Raw genomic sequence first — 26,688 nt, forward strand, 5'->3', positions numbered from 1 at the left:
ATTAACGTGCTAGTCGACTGAATATTCAATGAATACATCAATCGGAACATGCATTTATTACGTAGATTTAAAAATAAAAACTGAATTGACATGCATTACTAATAATTGGTTTGTTATGGTTGGAGGCAACTTTTTTAACTATCTTGATTGATTTAAATAAGAGAATGAATAGTTGCTTAATTTAATTTGTTAACCAGCTGATCAATTACACGAAATAATCGGCCAGTTTAAATAGTATGTAGATAGTAATTAACCATTTCTATCTTTATCAATCAAAAAAATGTGTTTGCGACTAAGTGTCCCTGTGTTAAGTGTTTATACTTGTACAGAGATATACATTACATCACCATCAACAACTATTCCATTCATCGTCGGATGTTAACCTTCCTTAGGTGTATCCATTCATTTCTGTTCGGTGTTTTTTGTATCCTTTCGTAACCAACCATTCACTTGATGTCACAGGTCTAGTTTGAGGTCTGCCTCTGCTTCTCGTCGCCATTCAACAATTCGCTTCGTCCAACAGTTGTCTTCCATTCTTCCTATGTGTCCTGTCCAGTTCCATTTTAACATAAAAATCTTTGGATTACATCTGTTACTTTTGATTGTCTTCTTATTTCTTCTTATTTGAATGCTGCACATTCTCCATTCCATAGTTATTTGAGTCTCTTAAAGTTCACATGCTCTGAGTGTCACACATGCCAGTGTGGCACTCATATTACGCCCATATACAGAGTTCTTCTCGGTATTATCATACTAGATTGTACTCCAGAGTATTCCAGATAGCCTCCTTAGCAGCTTGACTGTCTGTGAATATACTGATCTGCTTCTTCTTTTGCCCTTTAATTTGTCCAATTTTGAACATAGGCTTACCCCAGTTTCCTCCATTCGCTTTTGTTTAGTGCTTTCTGTTTCCAGTGCGTTCCTCCTATCTTTTTAATGTCATCTCCCCATCTCATCTGGGGTAGTCCTCTTGCTGTCTTTCCTGTCCATGGTCTCCATTGTTGTATCGTGGAATTCCATTGTAGTCTGGCTATATGTTGTCCTGCGTCTTTGACTTTTGTTTTATATCTTACCAAGTTGCTTTGCTTTTGTCTGTTAATTTTACTCCTAACATTGCTCTCTCGATGGTTCTTTGTGTCTTCATTATTTTATCCATGTTTGTTTTGGACAAGATCCATGTTTGGCATGCGTATGTAAGAATTGGGAGTATGCACTGGTCAAACACTCTTGTTTTAAGTATTGTTGTATTTTTTTATTCTTTAAGACCCATTTTAATTTCCTAAATCCTGCCCAGGCTAATCTGACCCTTCTTTTTACCTCCGCTGTTTGGTTTTCCTTATTTACTTTTATCCAGACCAGTACTGTTTGTAGATCTTCTTGAGTAGAAGCTAGGAAGTACTGTGTCGTCCGCATATCGCAAATTATTGATGACTTCACCGTTCACAATTATTCCTTCTTGTTTTTCAGAGTTGGCCGCCTTTGAATTTCAGTGCCGGATTTAGGGTATTTGCGGCCCTAGGCCAAATTACCCTGAGCGACCCCCGATAACTTCACGATTATGTAATTAAAGCATAAAGATTTAATAATAATAATAATAATTAAAACGTTTATTTTAATTTTACTTTTTAAAATTCGTAATACAAAGTATAACATAGATGAATAGAAATGCCTCTAATGTTCTATTTGAATACGGACATAAATAGGTTGAAATGTATTTACTAATTAAATAATCTTGGTTTGCAAACTTGTCTAAAACCCCAAAACAGCTCTAACAATTTCTATATTTATAGAAATTTCGAAAAAGAAAATTTATAGAAAGAATTCTATATTTGTAGAAGCCTTTGAAATGTTGGTTTTTCGAAGGATGCTGAAGATCTCCTGGACAGATCACGTGACCAACAATGAGGTGCTGAGAAGAATGGAGACTGACAGAGAATTCCTAAATATTGTAAAAAACAAAAAAACGAGTTATCTAGGAAATAATTTGCATAGGATAAAGATACAACTTTTTACGACTCATAATGGAAGGGACAGTGGAAGGAAGAAGAGGTCCAGGAAGAAGAGGTCCAGGAAGAAGAAAATGCTCCTAGCTGAAGAACGTAAGAGGCTGGACAGGTATGGACACACATTCGATACTAAGAACCGCTCAAGATAAAGAACAATTTGCTGTAGTTATAGCCAACCTTCAGTAATGGAGAAGGCACCTTAAGAAGAAGATAGAAAATATATAATTCAAAATGTTAGCAAACAGCAGTTATTTGTAAAATTGTTAATATTGCTAAAATTATTATATTATAAATAATTAGTATTGTAGTTAATTCTTAAAATTAAATACCATTTGTTTCATTCAGAGGGAAAAGTACAGATGACAACAGAAAACTAAGAAAAGCCGAGTTGAAAATACATTATAAGTAAAAGAACAAGCAAAATAATATGAACTGTACTAGTAATAGGCTACGGTACTGAAAAATAAAAATATTAATATCTGATTGCACCAACAACCCAGCTCAGATTATAGATAGGGCCGATTTAAGTGTCACATACGTTGCATAATTTTCAATTCTTATTAATGCAATCCACATGACAATCCAATCCATTGTGGCAAGCTGAAAATTAAGACTCAATGGTGCAACGTATATGTTTCGTTAATGCACGCCTTGAGCTTAAGATCTGTTGGTGCAACCAGGCATAAGAATACAACAAATAAACTTCTAGAGCGTTCAATTCATTATTCATTATTCTCTTATAGTAAATATCATATCTAAACTCTAAAAACTCACTTTCCTAGCTTTTTTGGCTGCAAAATCTTTAATCAAATTTTTAAAGTCTGAAGCTTGAAAAAGCTCAGCATTTGAAACAAAACTGGTCGAACTAGACAATCTAGAATCTTCGTCAGAAGTCGAGTTACTCAAGTAGTTTTTGATTCTTTTCAACACGCTGAACGATCTTCCTCCAGATGCATTAGATGTCATCATGCATAGTAGAATGCGCAAAGCCGTGTCCATATTCGGAAATAATGTTAACTGTTTTTCATGAATGATTTTCAGATACTCCAAAAGTGTATTTCTCGGAGGCTTGGTAATCTTGTTGTCATGAGGTTCTCTTTCTTCATCAAATATACATTCAACAAAGCCTTTGAACTGTACACACTCTTCTCCAAAGTCGCCATCTACGTCGATTCGATTCTTTTTAGTTAAAATAGAAACATTTACCCCGATTTCTTCATTGGAAATTGATGATAAGTTGTTTTAAATCCATATTCTTCATTAAGACTGAAATAAACTTCGGACCCTTCATTCAATTCTGAATAAAGCGTGTCAATAACAACATTGAATCTTTAAGTTTTCTTTGCCATTAAAGTGGGATTCAGTGGATTTATCTTCTTTGTCTTAGCCAGGGAGAGCTTTTCTTTTCGGGCGTCTTTTTATTTCAAGAATATAGGTTTCATTTTTAGACAACTCTTTTCCTCTTTTTTCATAGGAATCAAAGTTGTCTCTCAGACTCAATGCATACTCCTTTAGATATTTGTATGTTGCAAGTCACATTCAAGTTTGTAGCAGTTAATGTTTTGCTACTCTTGTCAAAACGTTGTAGAATACCGTACCACGTGTTTAGTAGAATAGCCATTCTCTTATTTGAAAAATTGTTTACTGATTTCAATTCAATTAGTAAAATTTTTTTATCAAAAAGTTTTTTTTTTACAAAACGCTGCGGCCCCCTTTTGCTTGCGGCCCTAGGCCGCGGCCTAGTCGGCCTAGTGGTAAATCCGGCACTGTTGAATTTTAGTGTTACATAAGAATCCTACGAATATCATGGATTCAAAGAATGTCAAACGTGGAAGTAACTAGAACGATAGGAAATCAACAGGAAATAATACTATCAAAAGAAAAAAAATTGAGTACTTGGGACATGTGATGAGAGGGCAAAAATACTCATTATTACAACTTATTATGCAAGGCAAAATCCGAGGAAAGCGAAATGTGGGAAGACGAAGAACATCCTGGCTTAAGAACTTACGGGAATGGTTCGAATGCAGTAATGCAGAGCTATTTAGAGCGGCAGTCAACAAGATCAACATTGCCATGATGATTTCCAACCTTCGATAAAAGATGGAACTTAAAGAAGAAGAAGGGATTTAGAGGAAGAGCGATAGGTTATATTAAAAAACTTTAGTATCATCAGAAACGGGAAATATCAGCATTATGGCTAATGTTTTTATAAGTCTAATAAAACCAATTGCGAAGGAAAATTAGTGGGTCGCTGGCAGATTTCAGGTGGGTCGCGGCGTGGCTCTTACAGTAGCTGAGTGACGTACAGAGTACAGAATAGCGTATCATCATTGGTGAGGAATGGGTCGCGAATATGAAAAAACATCAGAAGGTGGGTCGCCAGACATAAAAGGTTGGGAACCACTGATTTAGAGAAAAAAATGGAATACAAATCGTTTTTGCATGTGTTAGTCATCCTGAATCGAACGGATTAAATGAAAGATTAAATCAAACCCTAGTAAATCGCATTAGATGTAAAATCAATGATAATATCCACAAAACATGGACAAAAATTGCAATGTTTGAATGAATATAATACAATTCATATTTCAACTAAATTTGCACCATCTTATTTTTTATATGAAAGTAAATAAATAATATCAACTCTTCAAGTAAATAGGCAATCATCCCTGGAAGGGGATAGGAATATAACCTTTTTAAATTCTAATAAAAATTTCCAAAGTAAAAAAAAATTGATTGGTAAAAATATAATGAGTTGAAAGACTGATAGGTTTTGTACACACTTGAAATGAATGAAAGAAGTGAAAGAAGTATATTAAAGTGTGTAAATGTTTTTTAATTTCCTTAGCTAAGCGTTTTCGACATAAAAGTCATCTTCAGAGCTAATGGTCAATATATAAAAAGTACCGGCTACTTAGGAATGTATTTTCTTGCATCTCATTAAGAAATTTGTAATTCAGGTCCACCGTACAACTCCGGCTGATGAAAGCTAGTATTAATTTTTAGTTTTTCTATGGTAAAACAATGAAAACAACCACTGGGACGATACATACATATAAAATTTTTTTCATGGTAAAGGTTTTACCCAACCATTTTGAAGTGATATTAGCTGGCTATCACTTCAAAATGGTTGGGTAAAACCTTTACCATGAAAAAAATTTTATATGTATGTATCGTCCCAGTGGTTGTTTTCATTGTTTTACCATAGAAAAACTAAAAATTAAAACTAGCTTTCATCAGCCGGAGTTGTACGGTGGACCTGAATTACAAATTTCTTAATGAGATGGAAGAAAATACATTCCTAAGTAGCCGGTACTTTTTATATATTGACCATTAGCTCTGAAGATGACTTTTATGTTGAAAGCGCTTAGCTAAGGAAATTAAAAAACATTTACACACTTTAATATACTTCTTTCACTTCTTTCAAAAATATAATGGAATATACTTTTTCAAAAGAGGATTTAGTTTACATCGAAAATAGGCCAAGGTAATAAATCAAAAATATACCCTGTTCGTGACACTTCAACAGACAGGGTACTGAAGCGTTTTTCCGACAGGTAATAGCTATAAGAACAAATTTTAACTATTCCCGCGTAGGATTTGGCGGCCATTTTTATTTATAAACAATTTAGTGTCAAAAACGGCCTTTTTCCTTTTTTTTTTCAAATCAATGGAAAACAGTAAAACTTATGTTTTTTAGTACACACATCTTCGAGAGCAAGGAAAAGCTTTAAAATGGCGTATTAAAAAGTTTGATATACTCATTTATTGTTAATATAATTGCGAAAAAAGGTCGAAATTGCAAAAAAATTAATTTTGCAATAACTATTGTAAAAATTAGTATACAGAGCTTTGAAATTTTTGACAAATGAGGGTTCTTTGGTGCTTAATATGTGACAAACATTTCAAAGCGATTCATTCAATTGTTTAAATTTTATTCAAATTGTTTATCCCAGAGAGCTCTTTTTTGCAATAAAATAAGTCAAAAAATGATGTTAGAACCACTCTACAGGTGTCAAATGAAAGAGCATTAGCTAAATTTTCAAATTGGTTTAAAAAAAGTGAGTAAAAAATGCATTTATTAGGAATAAATAATTATGCAAAAGTATTATCAATTTTTCCTTATAAACTTTTTAAATAATTTTTTTCAAAAAAATCTACTTTTTTACCGTGTTTTAGGTGCACAACTACTAAGTAGTGTTATGTATATAATAATTGATACAAAATTGTAATCAATATATATAATTTATTATATAAAAAATTAAACAGTTTATGTATAAGGAGAAATTGACGATACTTTTGCATAATTATTTATTACTAATAAATGCATTTCTTATTCCCTTTTTTTTAAACAATTTCAAAATTTAGCTCATGTTCTTTCATTTGACACCTGTAGAATGGTTCTAACATCATTTTTTTCTGACTTATGTTATTGTAACAGAAAGCTCTCTGGGATAAACAATTTGAATAAAATTTAAACAATTAAATAAATCGCTTTGAAATTTCTGTCACATATTAAGCGCCAAAGAACCCCCATTTGACAAAAATTTCAAAGCCGTACACTAATTTTTACAATAGTTATTGCAAAATTATTTTTTTTGCAATTTCGACCTTCTTTCGCAATTATATTAACAATAAATGCTTTAAAGCTTTTTTAAAGCTTTTTCCTTGCTCTCGAAGATGTGTGTACTAAAAAAACATAAGTTTCATTGTTTTCCATTTATTTGAAAAAAAAAAGGAAAAAAGGCCGTTTTTGACACTAAATTGTTTATAAATAAAAATGGCAGCAAGATCCTACGCAGGAAATAGTTACAATTTGTTCTTATAGGTATTACCTGTCAAAAAAAAAACGCTTCAGTACGCTGGCTGTCGAAGTGTCATGGAAAAAACCTTATTACCCTGGACTAAAATGGTCAAAATTAAATCGAAATAATTTAGATTCAGTTCGAGTTGGACCCTATCCAGTGATTCAGATAACTTTTATACCTTTTTACCATAAATAAACCATTTTAAGTTATTGTATTTGTTCATTTATCGTCAAGCTCTAGTGTTCTCTTATTCAAAAATACAAAACAAAAAATTAAAAACCATAAATTACAGAAACAATCCAGAAATTAAAAAAATATTGAATTTTTAAATACATAATCTATTTAAAAGTGAAAAACAATAGAGTTAAATTTACTGTTAAGCACGTAGATCTTTTTTAAAACGAATTCGATAGTTTTGAAATTGGGTATTTGCATTTTGTGAATACCATAACTACAATGAATCGCCTGCAAGTGGAATATATAAAACAAATTGGATGGAATCCAGTTTCACAGGTAGATCTAGGAGATTAAAAAAATAGACGAAAGGATAATCTGATACTGGAAGGAATAATCAGAAAAAGTAAAATAAATAAGCAGGAAACGATCTTTAAAAACGTCAATCAATGTATGGCATTCGCAGAAGATCTAACCCTATTAATGACAACTAAGAAAGAGAACTAAAAAGATTAATGAACCATATAATAAAAGAGGCAAAACAATTTGGGCTTCTAATAAATAAGGAAAAGACAATATACATGATAATGGGAGAAACAGATAAAAAAGAAGACAATTTCACATTGGAGATAGAAGAAGAAAATACATGCATGTCCAAAAAGTTTCAGAATTTACTTACATGGGTGTACAAATAGATGAAAAGGGACAGAGGGATAAGGATATAAAGGAAATAATAGCAAAAGGAAACAAAAAGTATGGAGCATTGTGATCATTAATGAAATCCAAATATGTCTCAACAGAAACAAAAATTAGAATCTACAAAACGGTTATCAGCCCTACAGCTAGATACGTATGCCAAACACGGGTGCTTAGAAAATCAGAAATAGACCTTTTAGAAAGATGGGAGAGCAAAATACACAGAGCAATATATGAATGTGTGAAAATAGATGGTCAATGGAGAAGAACAGAAGAAGGAATAATAAAGAACTTGAAGAATTATATAATGAACTACAAATGACGACAGCAATCTAATTTAGGACTCATTGAAAGAATAGGAAATGAAAGAATGCCGAAAATGGTACTATCACGAAAGCCAGTACAAAAAAGAATAAAAGGTAGGTCAAGAAAGAGATGGAAGGGCAGAGTATATATGAAGACTTACAAAGAAAAAGCATTGGACGGAAAACAATGGAAGGAAGCGGTTAAGAAATGCATGAAAAGGCTATAAGAAATATTAAATATAATATAAATGAAATGTAAATAGTAATTATTGTAATGAAAAATTCAACCTTTTCAGCCCTAGGCCTTCCAGACCTGTTAGGCTTTATAAATAAATAAATAAATGCAAATAATACTGAAAACCAAATTCGGACAGATAAATAATTTATTCAACCACTTAGTTATTATACAACGAAAAAACTACAAATATCTTAGTAGACCAGGGCGCATTTGTAAAAATATTATTACATTTGGACGTTGAGAGATGACTCATATTTTTTTGCAGAAATTTCTTGAAAATAACTCATATAATAATATTTGAGTTATCCTCCCACTTAAAAAGGTCCGGAACATTGTTTAAAAAATCAAAATGTCAAAAAATGAAATTCGATTTTTTCCTTCGTTTTTTGTTTATACCTTTAAAAGTATTCATTTCCGAGAAAAGTTGTACCAATATAAAAGTTGCGTAATTAAATTTCCTACAATATAGAATTCGTTAAAAATTTTAAAAATTGTCACCCTTGTTGCGAAATAACGATAAAAAAACAAGTACATATTCGCATTTTACGTTTTTCAACCATTTGTGCTGCACTTAGGACCTTTATATTTTACCCAGAAAAACTTTATGATATAAGAAAACAATACTGTGAATTTCATTAAGATCGGTTCAATAGATTTTGCAATCCAGCTTTCGCAAAAAAAATTCATTTTTTCAAAATGCTGCAGGACTGAAAATAAAGCAGACAGCAAGTTGAATTTTTTTTACTTATAGAAGAATACTGTACCTTTCATTGGCAATTTGCAAAATTACAATCGGTTAACCACTACGGCGTCAGGAATTTTTTTAAATAAACATAATTTTTTGGTGCTACGCGCAGGACAACGGATAGTTTGCTCTGATTGGGCATTCCCATGACCTTTGATAATGATTGATTTTAATTTTAATTTTTAGTACATTTCGATATAAATAAATAAATTTGTTTATTGCAAAATAAAAACACATACTCTGTCCTTTGAAATAACACTTTTTTTGGCAAAAACTTTCTTTGTTCATATATTTTAAGTTAGAGAATAAAAGTTTATTATTTTTAAACATATGCAATTGTTTAAACAATATTTCCCAAACAATAATCAAATTAATTTGATTTTTGCGGAATTAAAATATTAAAATACAACAAAATATAGAGTAAGAGAATAATATATTAGATAAAGATTGGAAGAAATTTTGATGGAAATCAACTTGTGTGAATCGAACACCGCTGTCCTGCGCGTAGCACCAAAAATTAATGTTTATTTAAAAATATTCCTGACGCGCCGTGGTAGTTAATGGATTTTAATTTTAAAAATTGCAAATGAAAGGTACCGTATTCTTTTATACGTAAAAAAAATCCAACTTGCTATCTGCTTTATTTTCAGTCCAGCAACATTTAGAAAAAAATGATTTTTTTTTTGTGAAAGTTAGATTGCAAAATTTATTTTTTGCAAAATCTGTTGAACCCATCTTAATGAAAATTACAGTGTTGTTTTATTATATCATAAAGTTTTTCTGTGTAAAATATGAAGGTCTTAAGTGTAGCATAAAATGTTGAAAAACGTAAAATGCAAATACAAGTACTTGTTTTTTTGTTTTTTTCGCAATTATTGCCATTTTGCAACAAGGGTGACAATTTTTAAAATTTATAACCAATCCTATATTGTAGCAAATTTAATTACGCAACTTTTATATCAGTACAACTTTTCTCGGAAGTAAATACTTTAAAAGTTATAATCAAAAAACGAAGAAAATAATCGAATTTTTCCTTAATTTTTTGACATTTTTATTATTTAAACAAAGTTCCGGACATTTTTAAGTGGGAGGATAACTCAATTATTATTATAGGAGTCAATTCCAAGAAATTTCTGCAAAAAAATATGAGTCACCTCTCAACGTCCATCTCAAAACAGATGCGCCCTGGACTATAGATGCTCAGTACTTTTTAACCAAATAACGAAAAAAAGTAATCTTTGAAGATCAATTCTGAAAAAATACGAAAGATTCAAATACATTTTAAATGTTATTAAAAAAGTCAATTTCTACAATAACTGTATTAAAAAAATAAATGGGAAAGCCCTGTATACCATAAAAAACTTACAAAGAAGTAACGAAAACTTGTATGTAAAATGGTATATTCCATTTAAAAAACTTTAAAATCATCCAAATGGATTACAAATTACCAAATCTTCAGAACGATTTTGGTCTTATCAGACCATCATCAGTGAAAACTTGTAAGTGTTTCCACGTTAAAATGAATTAAAATGGTCTTTTTCTTTCTCTAAAAAAACACTTTTCATTGATTACGTGGAAATACTTACTTCTAGGTTTCACTGATGGTAGTCTTACTACACTGAAAACGTTTTGGATATTTGTAACCCATTTGGATGATTTTAAAGTTTTTTTTAAATAAAATATACCGTTTTACACACTAAGTTTTTACTTCTTTGTAATTTTTTTTGTATTAAAAAAAGTTTTCAAATGTTAACAATCTAAAACTAACCTTCCACAGAAACAATTTCAACACTTCTTGTAAAAGATGTTGTGCGTGCTAAGATGATACCAATTATTAAATAGAACCTCATGTTAGGATGTCGATGTCGCAAAATCGATGGTCACTTCACGGAAACTAGAACAACTCTGAGTATGTGTAATGGATTAAACGCTTTTTGAACGCGTGGGATTATCTTTGAAGATAACATATTGAACTCGGATCCCATAAAAAATAATAAAAATATTGGTGCTATCGTTACATGCAGATTTAAGTGAAATTGCATGGATAGATTTGTTTGGGTGTCGGTTGAAAAGAGCCACGTGGGGAAATAGGGGATATTTTGATTTTTGCCCTATTGGTTGAATGGAACACACCCTTATACATGAATCGGTTGAATGGAACACCCCTTTATACATAGCTTTTGTCGACTTCGAGCGTGCCTTTGACAGCTTATCTCATGCGGATATCTGGAAAATTTTAGAGCAAAAACATCCCGCCAAAAATAATTTCCTTTATAAAGTCACTGTACACTGAGACGAAATGCAGCGTGACAAACAATGGGATCAACAGTGACGAATTTAACATACTTACTGGAGTCAGACAGGAATGCGTGCTTTCTCCGTTTAACATAGCTGTAGACTATGTTCTCTCCAAACTAGACTCCGACACAAGAGGTATACAATGGACGTTAACCACACTCATAAGCGATATAGAATATGCCGATAATAATATCTGCCTCTTAAGACAAAGGTTGCAAAATGTGACTGATCAAATGGAAACACTTTTCACTGAAGTCAATAAAATAGGTTTGAAAATTTAGATTAATAAAGCTAAATCCATGAGACTGAATACAAGAAACAACATACTATTAGCAACATAGACCTGTCTCTCTTTTGTACCACCTTTTCAAGGCATTTGAAAGAATGATACTGAACCGGATTGCTGAATATGCGGAGACTAAAATTATTCCAGAACAAGCAGGATTCAGACCCGGAAAGTGCTGCTGCAGTCAAATTCTTAATCTCACCCAACATATTGAAGATGGTTTTGAACGGAAAGAAATAACAGGAGTAGCGTTCATAGACCTAACTGCTACCTATGACACAGGTAACCATCAACGGCTACTCGCAAAACTCTGCGAAACTACAAAGGATTTCCGACTAACAAGGTTAGTGGAATGTCTCCTCCAGAATAGACGCTTCTACGTAACGCTCCAGTCCAAGAACAGTCGGTGGAGGGACCAAAAAAATGGGCTACCACAGGGAAGTGTCGTCGCGCCGATTCTATACAGCATATACACCAACGACCAACCCATACACCAACAAACAAGGCAATTTACTTACGCTGATGATACAGCTATGGCAGCTCAGGGAAGAACCTTCAATGAAGTCGAAGTGAAACTGACAGATGCCCTGAGAGACTCAGCTCTATACTACGATAAATACCATCTAAAACCCAATCCCAAAAAAACCCAGGTATGTGCTTTCCACCTTAGAAACAAGCATGTCCGAAGGCCGCTGAAGGTGGAATGGCGTGGAACACAACGAGACGCCAAAATACCTTGGCGTCCGTCTGGATAGAACTCTGTCTTACCGATACCGCTGTCAAGATGTCAAGAGAAAGTAAGTGCCAGAAATAATATCATCCGCAAACTAACTAATACAAAATGGGGAGCACAACTACACACTCTCCGCACTTCTGCCTAAGCATTATGTTTTTCGGCCGCGGAGTTTGGAGCACCAGTATGGGCAAACTCTGCTCACGCAAAGAACGTCGACGTGACTCTAAATGATACGGTTCGTATAATATCGGGTTGCCTGAAACCGACACTTATCGAAGAGGTATACCCCATAGCTGGGATTGCTCCACCACCTAACAGGAGGAAGGTCACGTCAGAGGTAGAACGAAAAAAGCAGGAGACGGACCGAAGACACCCTTTATATGACCACCAAACTGAGCCAAGCAGACTAAGATCTCGGAAAAGCTTCCTGAAAACATCAAGATCCATCCCCGAAGCGCCAGAGACGCGCCAAATACACCTATGGCAAGCGTCAGCTACCGCGACACATTTTCCTCCCTCAGAGGAAATGGCTGCTGGACACAATTTCCCGTATCCGACTCGGAAAGCGCTAAATAGACTAAGAACCGGCGTTTCACGTTGTGCTAGTAACCTGAAAAAATGGGGATACCAGGAGGACGATACCTGCGACTGTGGCGCGGTGCAGACCAGCCGGCATCTACTATCATGCACAGAGATGAGAGAGACCTGCACAGAAGAAGACTTAATTATAGCAAATGACAGGGCCATTTATGTGGCCAACCATTGGAAATACAGAATTTAAAGTTGTTGGTGTTCCGGACACGGAAAGTAAGTAAGTAGCAACATACAGATTGAAAATGTGAAAAATTTTACGTATCTTGGAAGTGTCATAACAAAAAGCAGATACAGAAGACGATATTCGTATGAGGATATGAGAAGCTCAACAAGCATTCAGCATGCTCAATCCCATTTGGAGGTCTGGTCAGTAGACTAAAAAGACAAGATCCGAATATTCCAGTCAAATGTCATGGCTGTAAAACCTGGAAAGTGACAAAAACCCTTAAAGATAAACTGCATATCTTTGTTCACAAATGTCTACGAAGAACTGTTCCCATTTTCTGCTTCGTTTCTGAAACGAAGATCTGCTACACGTGACCGAACAGAAGAGGGTGGAAAATTAAAGAAAATCCAGAAAGTAGGGTGGGATTGGTCACAAACTTTGAAAAAATAGCTCCAGTTTTGCAAATACTGCTCTAGAGTGGAATCTCCAAGGTAAAAGAAAAAGAGGTCGCCAAGAAAAAACTTAGAAAAGATCAATCATGGACGAGATCGGAGGTCAAGGAAAGTCTTGGAATGCGGTGAAGACCTTAGCACAATATAGAACTTGATGGCACGTTTTCACTGAAGCTCTATGCTCCATTTAGGGGTTCAAGAACCTTAATATCCTGATTATTTACCTTAATAACCGAAAGATGTTTTTAAGTGACCACTGGTGAGTTCGAAGGACCCTTAAGATAGCGACGACACATGAGTGGAATCTAATTTACCCATTTTTCACCAATTTATTACCACCCTAATAATTTTTCACCCTAAACCACCTGGGTTAATATTCAAACTAGTAGAATTAAAAAAAAAATGAATATTGTTCTGACGCTATTTTCTTGTGGCATCTTAATGCCATTTACTATTTTAGTTGGGAAAAATTTTAATCTGACATTAAGTTTTTGTAACAGATTCGATTTCCACTTCGGAAATCGTTATTAAAATACAAGACATTAATAAATTAAACAAATTTTGTTATTGTGGCTTGGTAAAATTAGAAGATATTAGAAGAAATTTTTTACCTAGTAACAAAAACAAAATTTGTTTAATTTATTAATGTTTTGTATTTTGATAAGGATTTCCGATGTGGAAATCGAAAGTTGAAATAAATTTAATTTCATATTAAAATTGTGGGTTATTCCCAACAAAAATAGAAACTTGTTTTTGAAATACCACAGTGTTCTGCTAGGTTTTTACGAATGTCTTACCACTTACCACCTTAGTAATATTTCGCCCCTCAGCTGCCCCTTTAGGTGTTTAGGAGTGGAAAATTATCAGGGTGGTCAAAGTTTGGTAATTACTTATACATAATCCGGTTCTCTTCTACCGTGAGATGTAGAGAAGTGCCGTGGAAAATACTTAAACAACTTATTCTTTAACCATGTAGAAACTGGTGTACACTAAATCGTGTCAAGACTCTATTGTGCTAGTGATATGTGGTTTATCACCATTATTACCATCATTTTGGCACCACCCTATAGAGGTCCTAATTTCCTTAAGAATTTTCATCCAGTATTCTCTACCTCCTGATATATGCTGTATTGATTTGTTTCTTGCTATCTTGCTTCTTTAGAGAGACGGCTATTGAAATACTTGGAAAAACGTCAGGAAAGAAGTTTGAGGATAAAGAGACTTGGTGGTGGTCAAATGAAGTGCAAGGAAAAATAACAGAGAAGCGAAAATTATATAAAAAGTGGCAAGAAACCAGATCGGACATAGATCTTCAAAACTATATGGTCGCCAAAAAGGAAGCGAAAGTAGCATTAGCAAAAGCTAAAGCAGAAGCGTATTCAAACCTATACGATGAACTTGATACCAGGGAAGGCGAAGCAAAGATATATAAAATAGCCAAACAGAGAGCAAAGAAAGCAAGAGATTTTAATCAGATTATATGTATCCGAGATGAAAATAATAAAATACTTATTCACGAAAAGGATGTCAAAAAGAGATGGAGAAAGTATTTTGACAGTTTATTAAATGAAGAATTTGACAGACAGCCTGTGGAGTTAACGGAGACAGTAAAAGCAATGGTTACCAGAATAACAAACGAGGAAGTGGCTCAAGCGCTTCAAAAAATGAAGAAAGGAAAAGCAGTCGGACCAGATGATATTCCTGGGAAGTATGGAGAGCATTGGGAGAGACAGGAATAAGTTGGCTAGCAGGTCTATTTAATAGAATTATGGAAGTTGGACAAATGCCAGACGAATGAAGAAGCAGTATATTAGTACCTGTCTACAAAAACAAGGGAGACATACAACAATGCACAAACTACAGGGCTATAAAACTACTTAGCCACACCATGAAACTATGGAAGAGAGTAATTGATAGACGGATACGTGAAGAAACCGAAATATCCGATAATCAATTTGGCTTTATGCAGGGCAGATCAACAACAGATGCAATTTTCATTGTAAGGCAACTGATGGAAAAATACAGGAATAAAGAGACCAACGCTCATATGGTATTCATTGATCTTGAGAAAGCATATGATAGAGTTCCTCGAGAGATTCTGTGGTGGGCACTCAATAAGAAAGGAGTCCCTGGCGAATATGTAAAGATTGTGAGAGATATGTATGAGGGAGTAACGACTAGCGTTAGGACAGGTGTGGGAGAGACTGATAAATTTCAGGTAAAAGTAGGATTGCACCAAGGATCGGTGCTTAGCCCTTATTTATTCTCATTAGTTTTGGACCAGATAACAGCGAAACTACAGGGTAGTATTCCATGATGCCTAATGTATGCTGATGATGTAGTGTTAATAGGAAATAGTGAAAGAGACTTAGAACAAAAACTGGAACAGTGGAGACAAGCTCTGGAGGAAAGAGGTTTAAAACTTAGTAGGACAAAAACAGAGTATTTGGAATGTTCATTTAAAGATGGAGATTTAGTTTTTTTTAAGTACCTAGGATCGGTATTACAGAGTAATGGAGAAATAGATGGAGATGCATGCAGTAGAATTAGGGCTGGATGGATGAAGTGGAAAAAAGCGAGTGGTGTGCTGTGTGACAGAAAAATTCCAATAAAACTGAAGGGAAAATTCTATAAAACAGCCATAAGACCGGCTATGATGCACGGAACTGAATGTTGGGCAGTGAAAAAGAAAGAGGAACAACGAATGCATGTGGCGGAAATGAGAATGCTTAGATGGATGAGTGGAGTGACAAAGAAGGATAAAATTAGAAATGAGTAGGATTAGGGGAAGTCTAGGTGTGGCACCAATTGATGCCAAAATGAGAGAGCATAAGTTAAGATGGTTTGGTCATGTTCAACGTCGAGACGTTAATCACCCAATACGAAGAATAGCTGAAGTGTAGATTCCTGGAAGGAGTAGGAGAGGAAGACCAAAGAACACCTGGGGGGAGACGATAAGGCAGGACATGTTGGTAAAGGGGATTAACATTGATATGGCCCAAGATAGAATTGTGTGGAGAAATGCAATTAGGGAAGCCGACCCCGCATAGGGATAAGGCAAAGAGAATGATGAATGCTTTGTTTCTTGCTAGTCTTTTCTTTTAACTACTTCTTCAGTTTTAAGAATCTGATGGCTTTTCTTTCTTTTTCTCTGTTTCGCCTGTCTCGCTTATCTCTTGTGTCTGCAAGATTCTCTTCTTTGTCCTCTAAGTGATGTGGTTCAAACCATTAAACACATTGTAGAGCAAAGGTATAGGGGCTAAGATTTCCTTTCTAAGTCGATCAATTATGTTTCTAAATTTAATTAGAACATTATTTATTAAGTATGCATTATTTTTGTTGATACCTATACTATATCATTAAATCATACGAGCACATTGGTCTGCAATATTAGCACATTAAACATTAAAAATAGTCTATGAGAGTCAAATTGAAATTAAGATTCTACTTACTCTTGCATTCTTTGGGATCCTCATCTGATCCATCTTCACAATCTCTTTCTTCGTCACACAAAAAAAATATTGGAATACACTTTTTATCGGCACACTGAAACTGCTTTAAGGAACAGGATATATCAGCATCTGTAACAAATAATATAAAAGTTAATTTTGTAGATAATCAATTAATTGTTAGCATCAGACATATGTGTCCTGTGACAGGGCTGTGTCCTGTCTCCTACTTTGTTCAATTTGTATTCAGAGGAAATAATCCAGAAAGCACTAGAAGACCTAACCACGGGAATAAAAGTAAATGGCCGACCAATCAATAATATACGGTTTGCCGACGACACTATTTTATTAGCCGAATGTCTTGAGGATTTACAACAAATGGTTGACAGAGTGGTAGAAGTCAGCCAAGAAAACTGACTGTCCCTAAACACAAAAAAGACACAATTTATGGTAATCACAAAAGCTCAACAGCGCCAAGAAAGCATAACAATACATGGAGAACAAATTAAAAAGGTTGAAAAATATAAATATTTGGGTACAATAATTAATGAAACTAATGAGTACACAGAAGAGATTAAAGCAAGAATAGGACAGGCAAGAAATGCTTTCAAAAAACTGAAAAAAGTACTCTATAGCAGGGACATTACAATTTCTTTAAACATAAGACTTCTGAGATGCTACGTGTTCTCCGTATTATTCTATGGGTTGGAGGCTTGGACATTAAAGAAGGATGTTTCGGACAGATTAGAAGCCTTCGAGTTATGGGCCTACAGAAGAATATTAAGAATAAGTTGGGTGGATAGAGTCACGAATATCGAGGTGTTGAGAAGAATGGGAAAAGATAAATAGGTTTTAAATACAATTAAAGTCAGAAAACTGCAATATCTGGGACATGTTATGAGGGGCGAGCGTTATAACTTGTTACAATTAATAATATGTACAAGGAAGAATACAGGGTAGAAGGAGTCGCGGAAGAAGTCGCATCTCCTGGTTAAACAATTTGAGAGCTTGGTTTAATTGCACTTCTGCTGATCTCTTTAGAGCAGCGGTATCGAAAGTGCGAATTGTCGTGATGGTTGCCAACCTTCATAGAGGAGATGGCACATGAAGAAGAAGATCAGACATATTCGATAAATTTGTTTATTTTTTTCATTTTTCTTATTTGCGAAATTTTTCATTTTGGTCCTCACAGGCCCACTCGTGTATTCATGTTAATTATTTTATTTCGCCCGACCGTTGGAGGGTTAATACACTCCATTAAAAAACCGTTAAAATATAACTAGGAATCAAACCGACAATAAAATAATATTTACCATTTTTTACAACTCTATAAAAATTTCGGTACCTATGTACTTTATGCTTTATCTACATGTGAAAGGTGAGATTTTATCACAAATTTCATTTTTATGTTCATGTTTTAGTAATTAAATATTTTACGATACGGGAAATCTGCACTTTACGATGTTTTTAAACATAACATCCGGATATCCGTTACTTTGTTTTGACTGAAACAAAAAAATCCCGAAATCAATGAATGAATTTCAAACTCTAGTAACCATATACTATGTATATTATGTATTACCTACTTACATACTCGTCATTATTGTGTGAGTTGGATAATGATAGGCTGTAATGTTTACCAGTTTGAATTCACAAAAAGCTGTTTCACTATAGTTTTCTAAATTAGACTGTAACAGTAACTATAGTATGTAAATTATTTTTCTTTAAGTGAATCATAAATAGTAAAAACAATATTTATGTATTTAAAAAAAGTTCAGGGCGTGTTTCGACATCTCTGACGTCTTCAGCTTTATAAACCAGGAGAACCCGTGTTGAGCTGGCCCCCCACTTGCAAAAATCAAAAAACAAATAGCCCTGATTTATGAGCTATTTATGAGCTCTCATATTCCGCAAACTAAAAATTTTGAGTTCGTTCCACTGAGCAGGAATTTGATACTATAGATATCCTACTTAAAAATAGGAATATTGAATTGGTTTTTGCGGCAGAATTACGAGCTATTTATGAGCTCTTGAAATTATATAGTTTCGATTTTTGAGCTCATCCCCTTCACCCCCAAACAACCCTTTAATTGATTTAACTTAAGAGAAAAATGCTGAGGAAACTTAAAATATATCGTATTGCGGATATAATTCCTATAACTTATATACTCTAAGAATAAACTATTAAATCACGTGCATTTCGATTATTGAGCTACAACCCCTTCGCAAGAAAACCACCCTATCTTCCCGGCTTAAGAGAAAGTTGTACTTAAAATGCATTAAACTAATTATTTGGCGACTACATATCATTGAATAATTTATAAGCTTCCAAATTACGCGCATTTAGATCAGTAAATTGCAATTTATTTTGTATAGTGCAGTCACTGAAGGTAAAAATCAACGATTACCTTCAATTTCGGTGAACCTTCATCGATTTTCACGAAAATTGGGCAGTTGTTAGAGGATATGTCAAGAAACAAAGGTGACATGGTACCACCTTGCGCCTTTACCCTGAGGGTCGATACCGCCCCTTCTCGGGGGTGAAAATTATTTTATTAAAAATAACTGCACAAATCAATAAAAGAACAAATTAAAAGCAAAATTTATTATATAAAGTTAATAAAATAAGTCAATACTTTTTAAGTTATTAAAGATCAAAGATTTTAATTATTCGTGAAAAAAATGCATGTTATGAAGCGGTTTTTCGTAAACCACTGAAAAACTGTAAGTTTTTACAAAAAAGTTAATAGTAGTTTAATTCGTATAGCTTATATTCTAAGAATGAACTCTTAAATCACGCGCCTTTCGATTATAGAGCTACAACCCCTTCGCAAGAAAACCATACCATGTTCCCGGCTTAAGAGAGAGTTGTACTTAAAATAATTTAAATTAATTATTTGGCGACTACATATCGTTTAATAATTTATGAGGTAAACCTTCGATTTCGGTAAATCTCCATTAATTTTCACGAATTTACAATAAGAACTTGGGGTTTTAACCTGGGGTATATGTCACCCCTTCTCGGGGGTGAAAATTACTTTATTAAAAATAACCCCACAAATCGAGAAAGGGACAAATTTTAAGCAAAATTTGTTATATAATGTGATTAAAATAAATCAATACTTTTTGAGTTATTAAAGATCAAATATTTTAATTTGTGTGAAAGAAAATGCATGCTTTAAAGCGATTTTTCATAAATAACTCAAAAACTGTAAGTTTTTACAAAAAAGTGTTCATCACTAAAATTGAAGCAAATAAAAAATATAATAAATTGCTTACTTGAAAAACCCTTTAATGTTAATTTAAAGTAAGTAATTGGTAATTAAATGTATATTTTTTTCTGCGACTGTTTAAATCTAAGGATTCAATCTTAAATAACGCGAAAGAAATACATTTTATAACACTTAGGTACTAAATACTTGTCAAAGTACTTAGAAATACCTATCAAAAATGAGCTCCAGAAAAAGTTGATAGCATCAAAATCCGCTCACCAATTTTCGTGAAAATGAATGGAGATTTACCGAAATCGAAGGTCATAGTTGATTTTTACCCTCAGTGACTGCACTATAGAAAGAAAATGGCAATTCAATAATTGAGATGCGTATATTTTGCGAGCTCATAAATTATTAAACGATATCTAGTCGCCAAATAATTAATATAAATTATTTTAAGAACAACTCTCTCTTAAGCCGGGAATATGGGATGGTTTTCTTGCGAAGGGGTTGTAGCTCAATAATCGAAAGGCGCGTGATTTAAGAGTTTATTCTTAAAATATAAGCTATACGAGTAAAACTACTATTAACTTTTTTGTAAAAACTTACAGTTTTTCAGTGATTTATGAAAAACCGCTTCAAAACATGCATTTTTTTCACGAATAATTAAAATTTTTGATCTTTAATAACTTAAAAAGTATTGACTTATTTAAATAACTTTATATAATAAATTTTGCTTATAATTTGTTCTTTTATAGATTTGTGCAGTTATTTTTTATAAAATAATTTTCACCCCCGAGAAGGGGTGAATTTCCACCCTCAGGGTAAAGGCGCAAGGTGGTACCATGTTACCTTTGTTTCTTGAGGTACAATCTAACCACTGACCAATTTTCGTGAAAATCGATGAAGGTTCATCGAAATTGAAGGTAATCGTTGATTTTTACTTTCAGTGACTGCACTATACAAAATAAATTGCAATTTACTGATTTAAATGCGCGTAATTTGGAAGCTTATAAATTATTAAATGATATGAAGTCGCCAAATAATTAATTTAATGCATTTTAAGTACAAGTTTCTCTTAAGCCGGGAAGATAGGGTGGTTTTCTTGCGAAGGGGTTGTAGCTCAATAATCGAAATGCACGTGATTTATTAGTTTATTCTTAGAGTATATACGCTATAGGAATTATATCCGCAATACGATATATTTTAAGTTTTCTCAGCATTTTTCTCTTAAGTTAAATCAATTAAAGGGTTGTTTGGGGGTGAAGGGGATGAGCTCAAAAATCGAAACTATATAATTTCAAGAGCTCATAAATAGCTCGTAATTCTGTCGCAAAAACCGATTCAATATTCCTATTTTTAAGTAGTGGGGGGGGCTGACTCAGCCCCTCCCCCCACTAAAGTATTAAATTCCTGCTCAGTGGAACGAGCCCAAAATTTTTAGTTTGCGGAATATGAGAGCTCATAAATAGCTCATAAATCAGGACTATTAGTTTTTTAATTTTTGCAAGTGGGGGGGGGGGGGCAGCTCAACACGGGTCCTGGTATTGAACGTTCGACTTCGTTTTAAAGTTCCCAAAAGAAGACCCCAAAGAAAAGTCATGTCTCTAAGTCCATCAAAAATCAATGACTTCCAACAAAACCTAGAAGATGTTCTTTCTTTAGACCAAGTAGATAGTGACCCTGAGAGCACTTGGATCTATCTCAAAGATAAGGTAATTGAGGCTGCAAAAGACTGTGAGGCAGCGGTTTCCACTGGCCGTAAGCCATGGATATCCGATAATACGTGGACTGTGATTCAATGCGAAAAGAACATAAAACTAGATACGGAACAAACGATGAATACAGAGCGTTATCGAGAGAAATCAGAAAACAGTGCCGCAAAGATAAAGCTGATTGCATCTCTCAAATATGCAGAGAGATAGAGGAACATGGCTGTCGAAATGAACCGAGGGACTTATTCCAGAAGATCAAACTCCTTACCAGAGAATTTAAACCTCAAACGTGGTCTGCAATAGATAAGGAAGGTAATTTAAAGACCGATACTGATGAAATATTGGAAACATGGCGAAAATACTGTGGCGAGCTATATAAAAATAACGAGGTATCAGCAGAAAATCAGTGGCCTTCTGACTACCCTAGAGAACCTACTGTCTTACTCGCTGAAGTCAAAGATGCAATTAAATCACTAAAGAGAAATAAATCCCCAGGCATTGATTCAATACCATGTGAAATACTACAGTTACTAGGTGACAAAGAATTACATATCATCCATTCTATATGTGTCGCTGTTTGGAATTCAGGAAAATGGCCATCTGATTGGTGTACCTCAATTTATATCCCACTACACAAAAAAGGAACTACTACCAGATGTGAAAACTACCGCACACTGTCACTAATAACACATGCTAGTAAAATCTTGTTGCATATCATCAAAAACAGATTAAAAACCTATCTACATTACCAAATACCTCAGGAACAAGCGGGGTTTGTAAAGAGTAAAGGTACAAGGGAACACATCCAGAACCTGAGACAACTCATTGAAAAGTCAAGAGAATTTCAAGTACCTATGATTATATGCTTCGTTGACTACCAAAAGGCATTTGATTGTGTAAGCTGGATAAATCTGTGGTCAATTTTAATAGAAATGGGCGCACCAATGCACCTGGTGACACTTATTAAAAATCTGTATCAGTCTAATATAGCGACAGTACGATTAGATCAGAAGTTCTCAAACCAATTCAAGACCGAGAGAGGTGTTAGACAAGGATGCGTGTTGTCACCTGACTTACTTAACATTTATGGTGAACATGTCATGAGGATGGTTTTAGAAGGATGGACCGGTGGAGTAACAGTAGCTGGTAGGAAAATCTCCAATTTAAGATTTGCTGATGACACTACACTTACAGCAGCAAATGAGCAAGAAATGTTTGATCTTCTGCGAAGAGTTGAGTACGAAAGCAATAAAGTTGGTCTGAAAATCAATAAAGCTAAGACTAAAATAATGGTGGTCGACAGATTTGACACTATTCAACTGACTAACATATTACAGGAATACCAGATAGTAAACACCTTTGTCTATCTTGGGTCTAGTATAACTAACGATGGTAACTGTGAAGGAGAAGTTCGGAGACGTATTGGTATGGCAAAAAATGCGATGAGTCGCCTAAATAAAGTTTGGAAAGACAGATCTATCTCTCAAAATATCAAGATGAGACTGGTGAATGCCCTTGTATTCTCAATATTTCTATACGGAGCAGAAACTTGGACTCTTCGCGCATGCGAGCGCCAAAAAATTGATGCCTTTGAGATGTGGTGCTGGAGAAGAATGCTGCGCATACCTTGGACAGCTCATAGGACAAACGTTTCCATTCTAAACCAACTCAATATTAAAAAAAGGCTGTCCACAATATGTCTGCAAAGAATTCTGCAATTCTTTGGTCACGTGGTTCGCAGAGGTGACGACAGTTTGGAGAGATTAATTGTTTCTGGAAACGTTCCGGGGAGAAGATCAAGAGGACGATCACCAACTAGATGGCATTCAGCTGGAAACTCATTCTGCGAAGCTCTTAGAGCAGCTGAAGATAGAGACCAATGGAGAAACATTGTTAGGAATATTGGAAAAAATCACGATCCTCAGTAATGGAGAAACGACAGGAGAGAGAGTATCTTGTTCTTCATGAAAAAATTTGCGACTTATGCAGTCTAATTTAAATGAAAGTGGGAAAGTGGCTGGGCTACCAACGCCAAAGTAACATCCCAAATACACAGTTACTGTGTAAAAACATTTAATAGAGGGTTATTAAAACCCAAAAAAGCCCAAACTGGTGTGGGTACCATTTTGAAAATAAAAGTTGGTACCAAAACTAATGAAAAGTATTAATATAGTCGTACTGCCCATCGGTATTGAAACTATTCGGCAAAACTTACATAGGCAGCCAACACTACTTTTGCATTTGATAAGAAGCTTTGAAAAGCGCACAATACAAGTATTACGAGAGTTACTGGCGTATGTTTTCAACTTATTCTATAAGGGACATGAGTTGCCACCGGAGTGGACAAAAGCACATATTAACAACATATACAAAAAAGGAGATAGAAAAAATTGTTCAAACTATAGGGGGCTTAGTGTCATAAACTCACTCTCAAGACTTTATGGAAAAATAATAAAAAATAAAATTGAAAAGGAGATGACAGATGTAGAAGAACAAAATGGCTTTCGTGCAGGCAGATCTTGTATGGACAGCATATTTTCTTTAAAGCAGGTTATTGAGAAAAGATTAGCCCACAACCTTTCCACTCATGTAGTCTTTATAGATCTGACAAAGGCATACGATAGTGTACCACTTTTAATGCTCTGGGTAGCAATGAAAAAACAAGGAATAAGCAAAAAAATATACAAGTAGTACAACAGCTTTACAAAAATATGATGGTAAACATTAAAACTGGAGACAAATTAACGAGAGAAATTCCTATTAGTAAGTGTCTAAAGCAAGGCTGCTGCATAGCACTATAGCACCTACACTCTTTAAAATATATTTAAATGAGGCACTCTCACTGTGGAGAAGAAAGTGCTGCAATATGGGCATCCCAATCGATGACGATAGATTGCACACAGTAGACTTTGCTGACGACCAAGCTATTCTAGCGAAAGACGAGAGTGATATAGACTATATGCTCAGAAAACTGGAAGAGGAGTACACTAAGTGGGGCCTTACAATAATTAATATACAAAAATCCGAGTACTTAGTTGTAGGAGAAACACCAAAAAGCCTACAAATTGAAATGGGAACTATAAACCCAACCAAAACTTTTAAATACTTAGGAGTCGAAATACATTCCAGATTCCAGGATTGGCCAAGCAAGATACCAGACAGATACACGGACCATTATGAAATAATAAAATAACACAAGAAAATAAAAGCAGAATATATAAAGCAATAATAGTAAGTATCGGGTTGTACGGCGCCGCACTCTGGGAAATAAACCAAAGAAATAAATCAAAAATTAAGGCCATGGAAATGAACTATTGGAGACGATGTTGCCGGCTCACTAGACTTGATAAAGTGATAAACGAAGATATTAGGAGAGAAATGGAAATCGATTTAGATATAATAGACACAATCGAAGCCAAAAGACTCAACTGATATGGACACATTCAGATAATGCCTGAAAGTAGATGGCCAAGAAAAGTAGAAAAATGGACTCGACTCGTGATAAGCTACACCCTTGCTTCAGTCCTTTTTCTATTTTTATTCTTATCATCGTAGTCTATCATATAAAGATTTGATAATCCTTTTTTGATGTTTACGTTGTGGTTGAAGTAGTAATTTAAATATCTGTTGGTGTGGGTTGGTTTTATGTAGACTTTGGTTGTATATCAGTATCTTATTTTGTAATTAGCGCATCCAGAAAAGGAAGTGAATTATTGTTTTCTTGTTCCATGATGAATTTGATGTTGTTCTGAAGCTATTTTCTTGTGGCATTTTTGCAATTAAATGGTTTTGATGGGAAATAAACCACAATTTTACTAAAAAAATGATTTTATTAACGTTTCGACGCCCAAAGCGGGTGTCGTTCTCAAAATACAAAAACTATTAATGAATTAAACAAAAATGCTGTTGCTTAGTAAAAAAAATTCTTCTAATAATTTATTTAATCTGACTCATTGATATCGGCAATTCAGAATTCAGACATATTATTATACATTTTAAAGTAGAAGACTTTAAAATGATATTGCCAATATTTATTAGTTGCGTTCCTGGGACGACTTTATTGAAAGATAGTTCATTCAACTACATGAAATCAACCCCAACTCAAGAATATCCGTCACAAAAAAATCATAACATGTGATCTGTCTTTAAAAAGACAACCACATGCAATGGTGACAGTAAAATTCTGGCGCTAGAGATTCCATAGTAAATCACGAGGAAAAACCAGGAAAAATCCTCTGATATAACCGTGATACTATCCCGACATCGTAAGTACTAGGTCTTACTTGAGTTTACTCTCAAAACTAATACCAAATTCTGACCTTAATATGTACATTGTTATTTTAAATTATAAATAATATTAATAATACTTACATAGATATATAAACAATACTAAAATATAAAATATGTACTAACTCGACATGTTATTGACTTACTAATCCTGGTATTTTCTTTCTATTGACTTCCTCTTTTAGTATGGGTAACCACATCCTACTGCATTCTACCGAGGAATTTGCGACACAATTGGTTTCATTAAGCATAATTAAAGCCGCTTTTTTGATTTTTTTCTTTTTACTATATGTTTCTTTCAGGACTATACTTTAATCTCTCCACTGAACTCTTTGTTCATTTTCCCATGCGTGTTGACATTTTTGAGATCTATCAAATTCTATATTTTTAATATAAGACTGATGTTCACTTATTCTAACCTTTAATGGTCTTGATGTTTCACCTAAATAAAATTGTTCGCATTCACAAGGTATTTTATAAATACAATTCTTTGTTGTTTCTTGTTCACTGTTAGGTTT

At 34.1% G+C, this 26,688-nt stretch overlaps 1 protein-coding gene across 3 annotated transcripts in view; it reads right to left on the minus strand.

Annotated features, from left to right (window-relative positions):
* LOC114333534 (very low-density lipoprotein receptor-like) overlaps positions 1 to 26,688 on the minus strand; it is a 368,105-nt gene that overhangs the window by 216,465 nt on the left and 124,952 nt on the right. For 2 of the 3 annotated variants that reach the window (XM_028283417.2, XM_028283416.2), the window contains exon 2: positions 16,960 to 17,088. In XM_028283417.2, coding sequence (XP_028139218.1) covers positions 16,960 to 17,088 — 129 coding nt within the window. Of the gene's footprint in view, positions 1 to 10,743; positions 10,871 to 16,959; positions 17,089 to 26,688 lie in introns of those variants that run through there. The other variant, XM_050663351.1, reaches the window with a different exon arrangement.

The sequence above is a fragment of the Diabrotica virgifera genome, chromosome 10 (genome assembly GCF_917563875.1).
Source record: "Diabrotica virgifera virgifera chromosome 10, PGI_DIABVI_V3a".
Lineage (NCBI taxonomy): Eukaryota > Metazoa > Arthropoda > Insecta > Coleoptera > Chrysomelidae > Diabrotica > Diabrotica virgifera.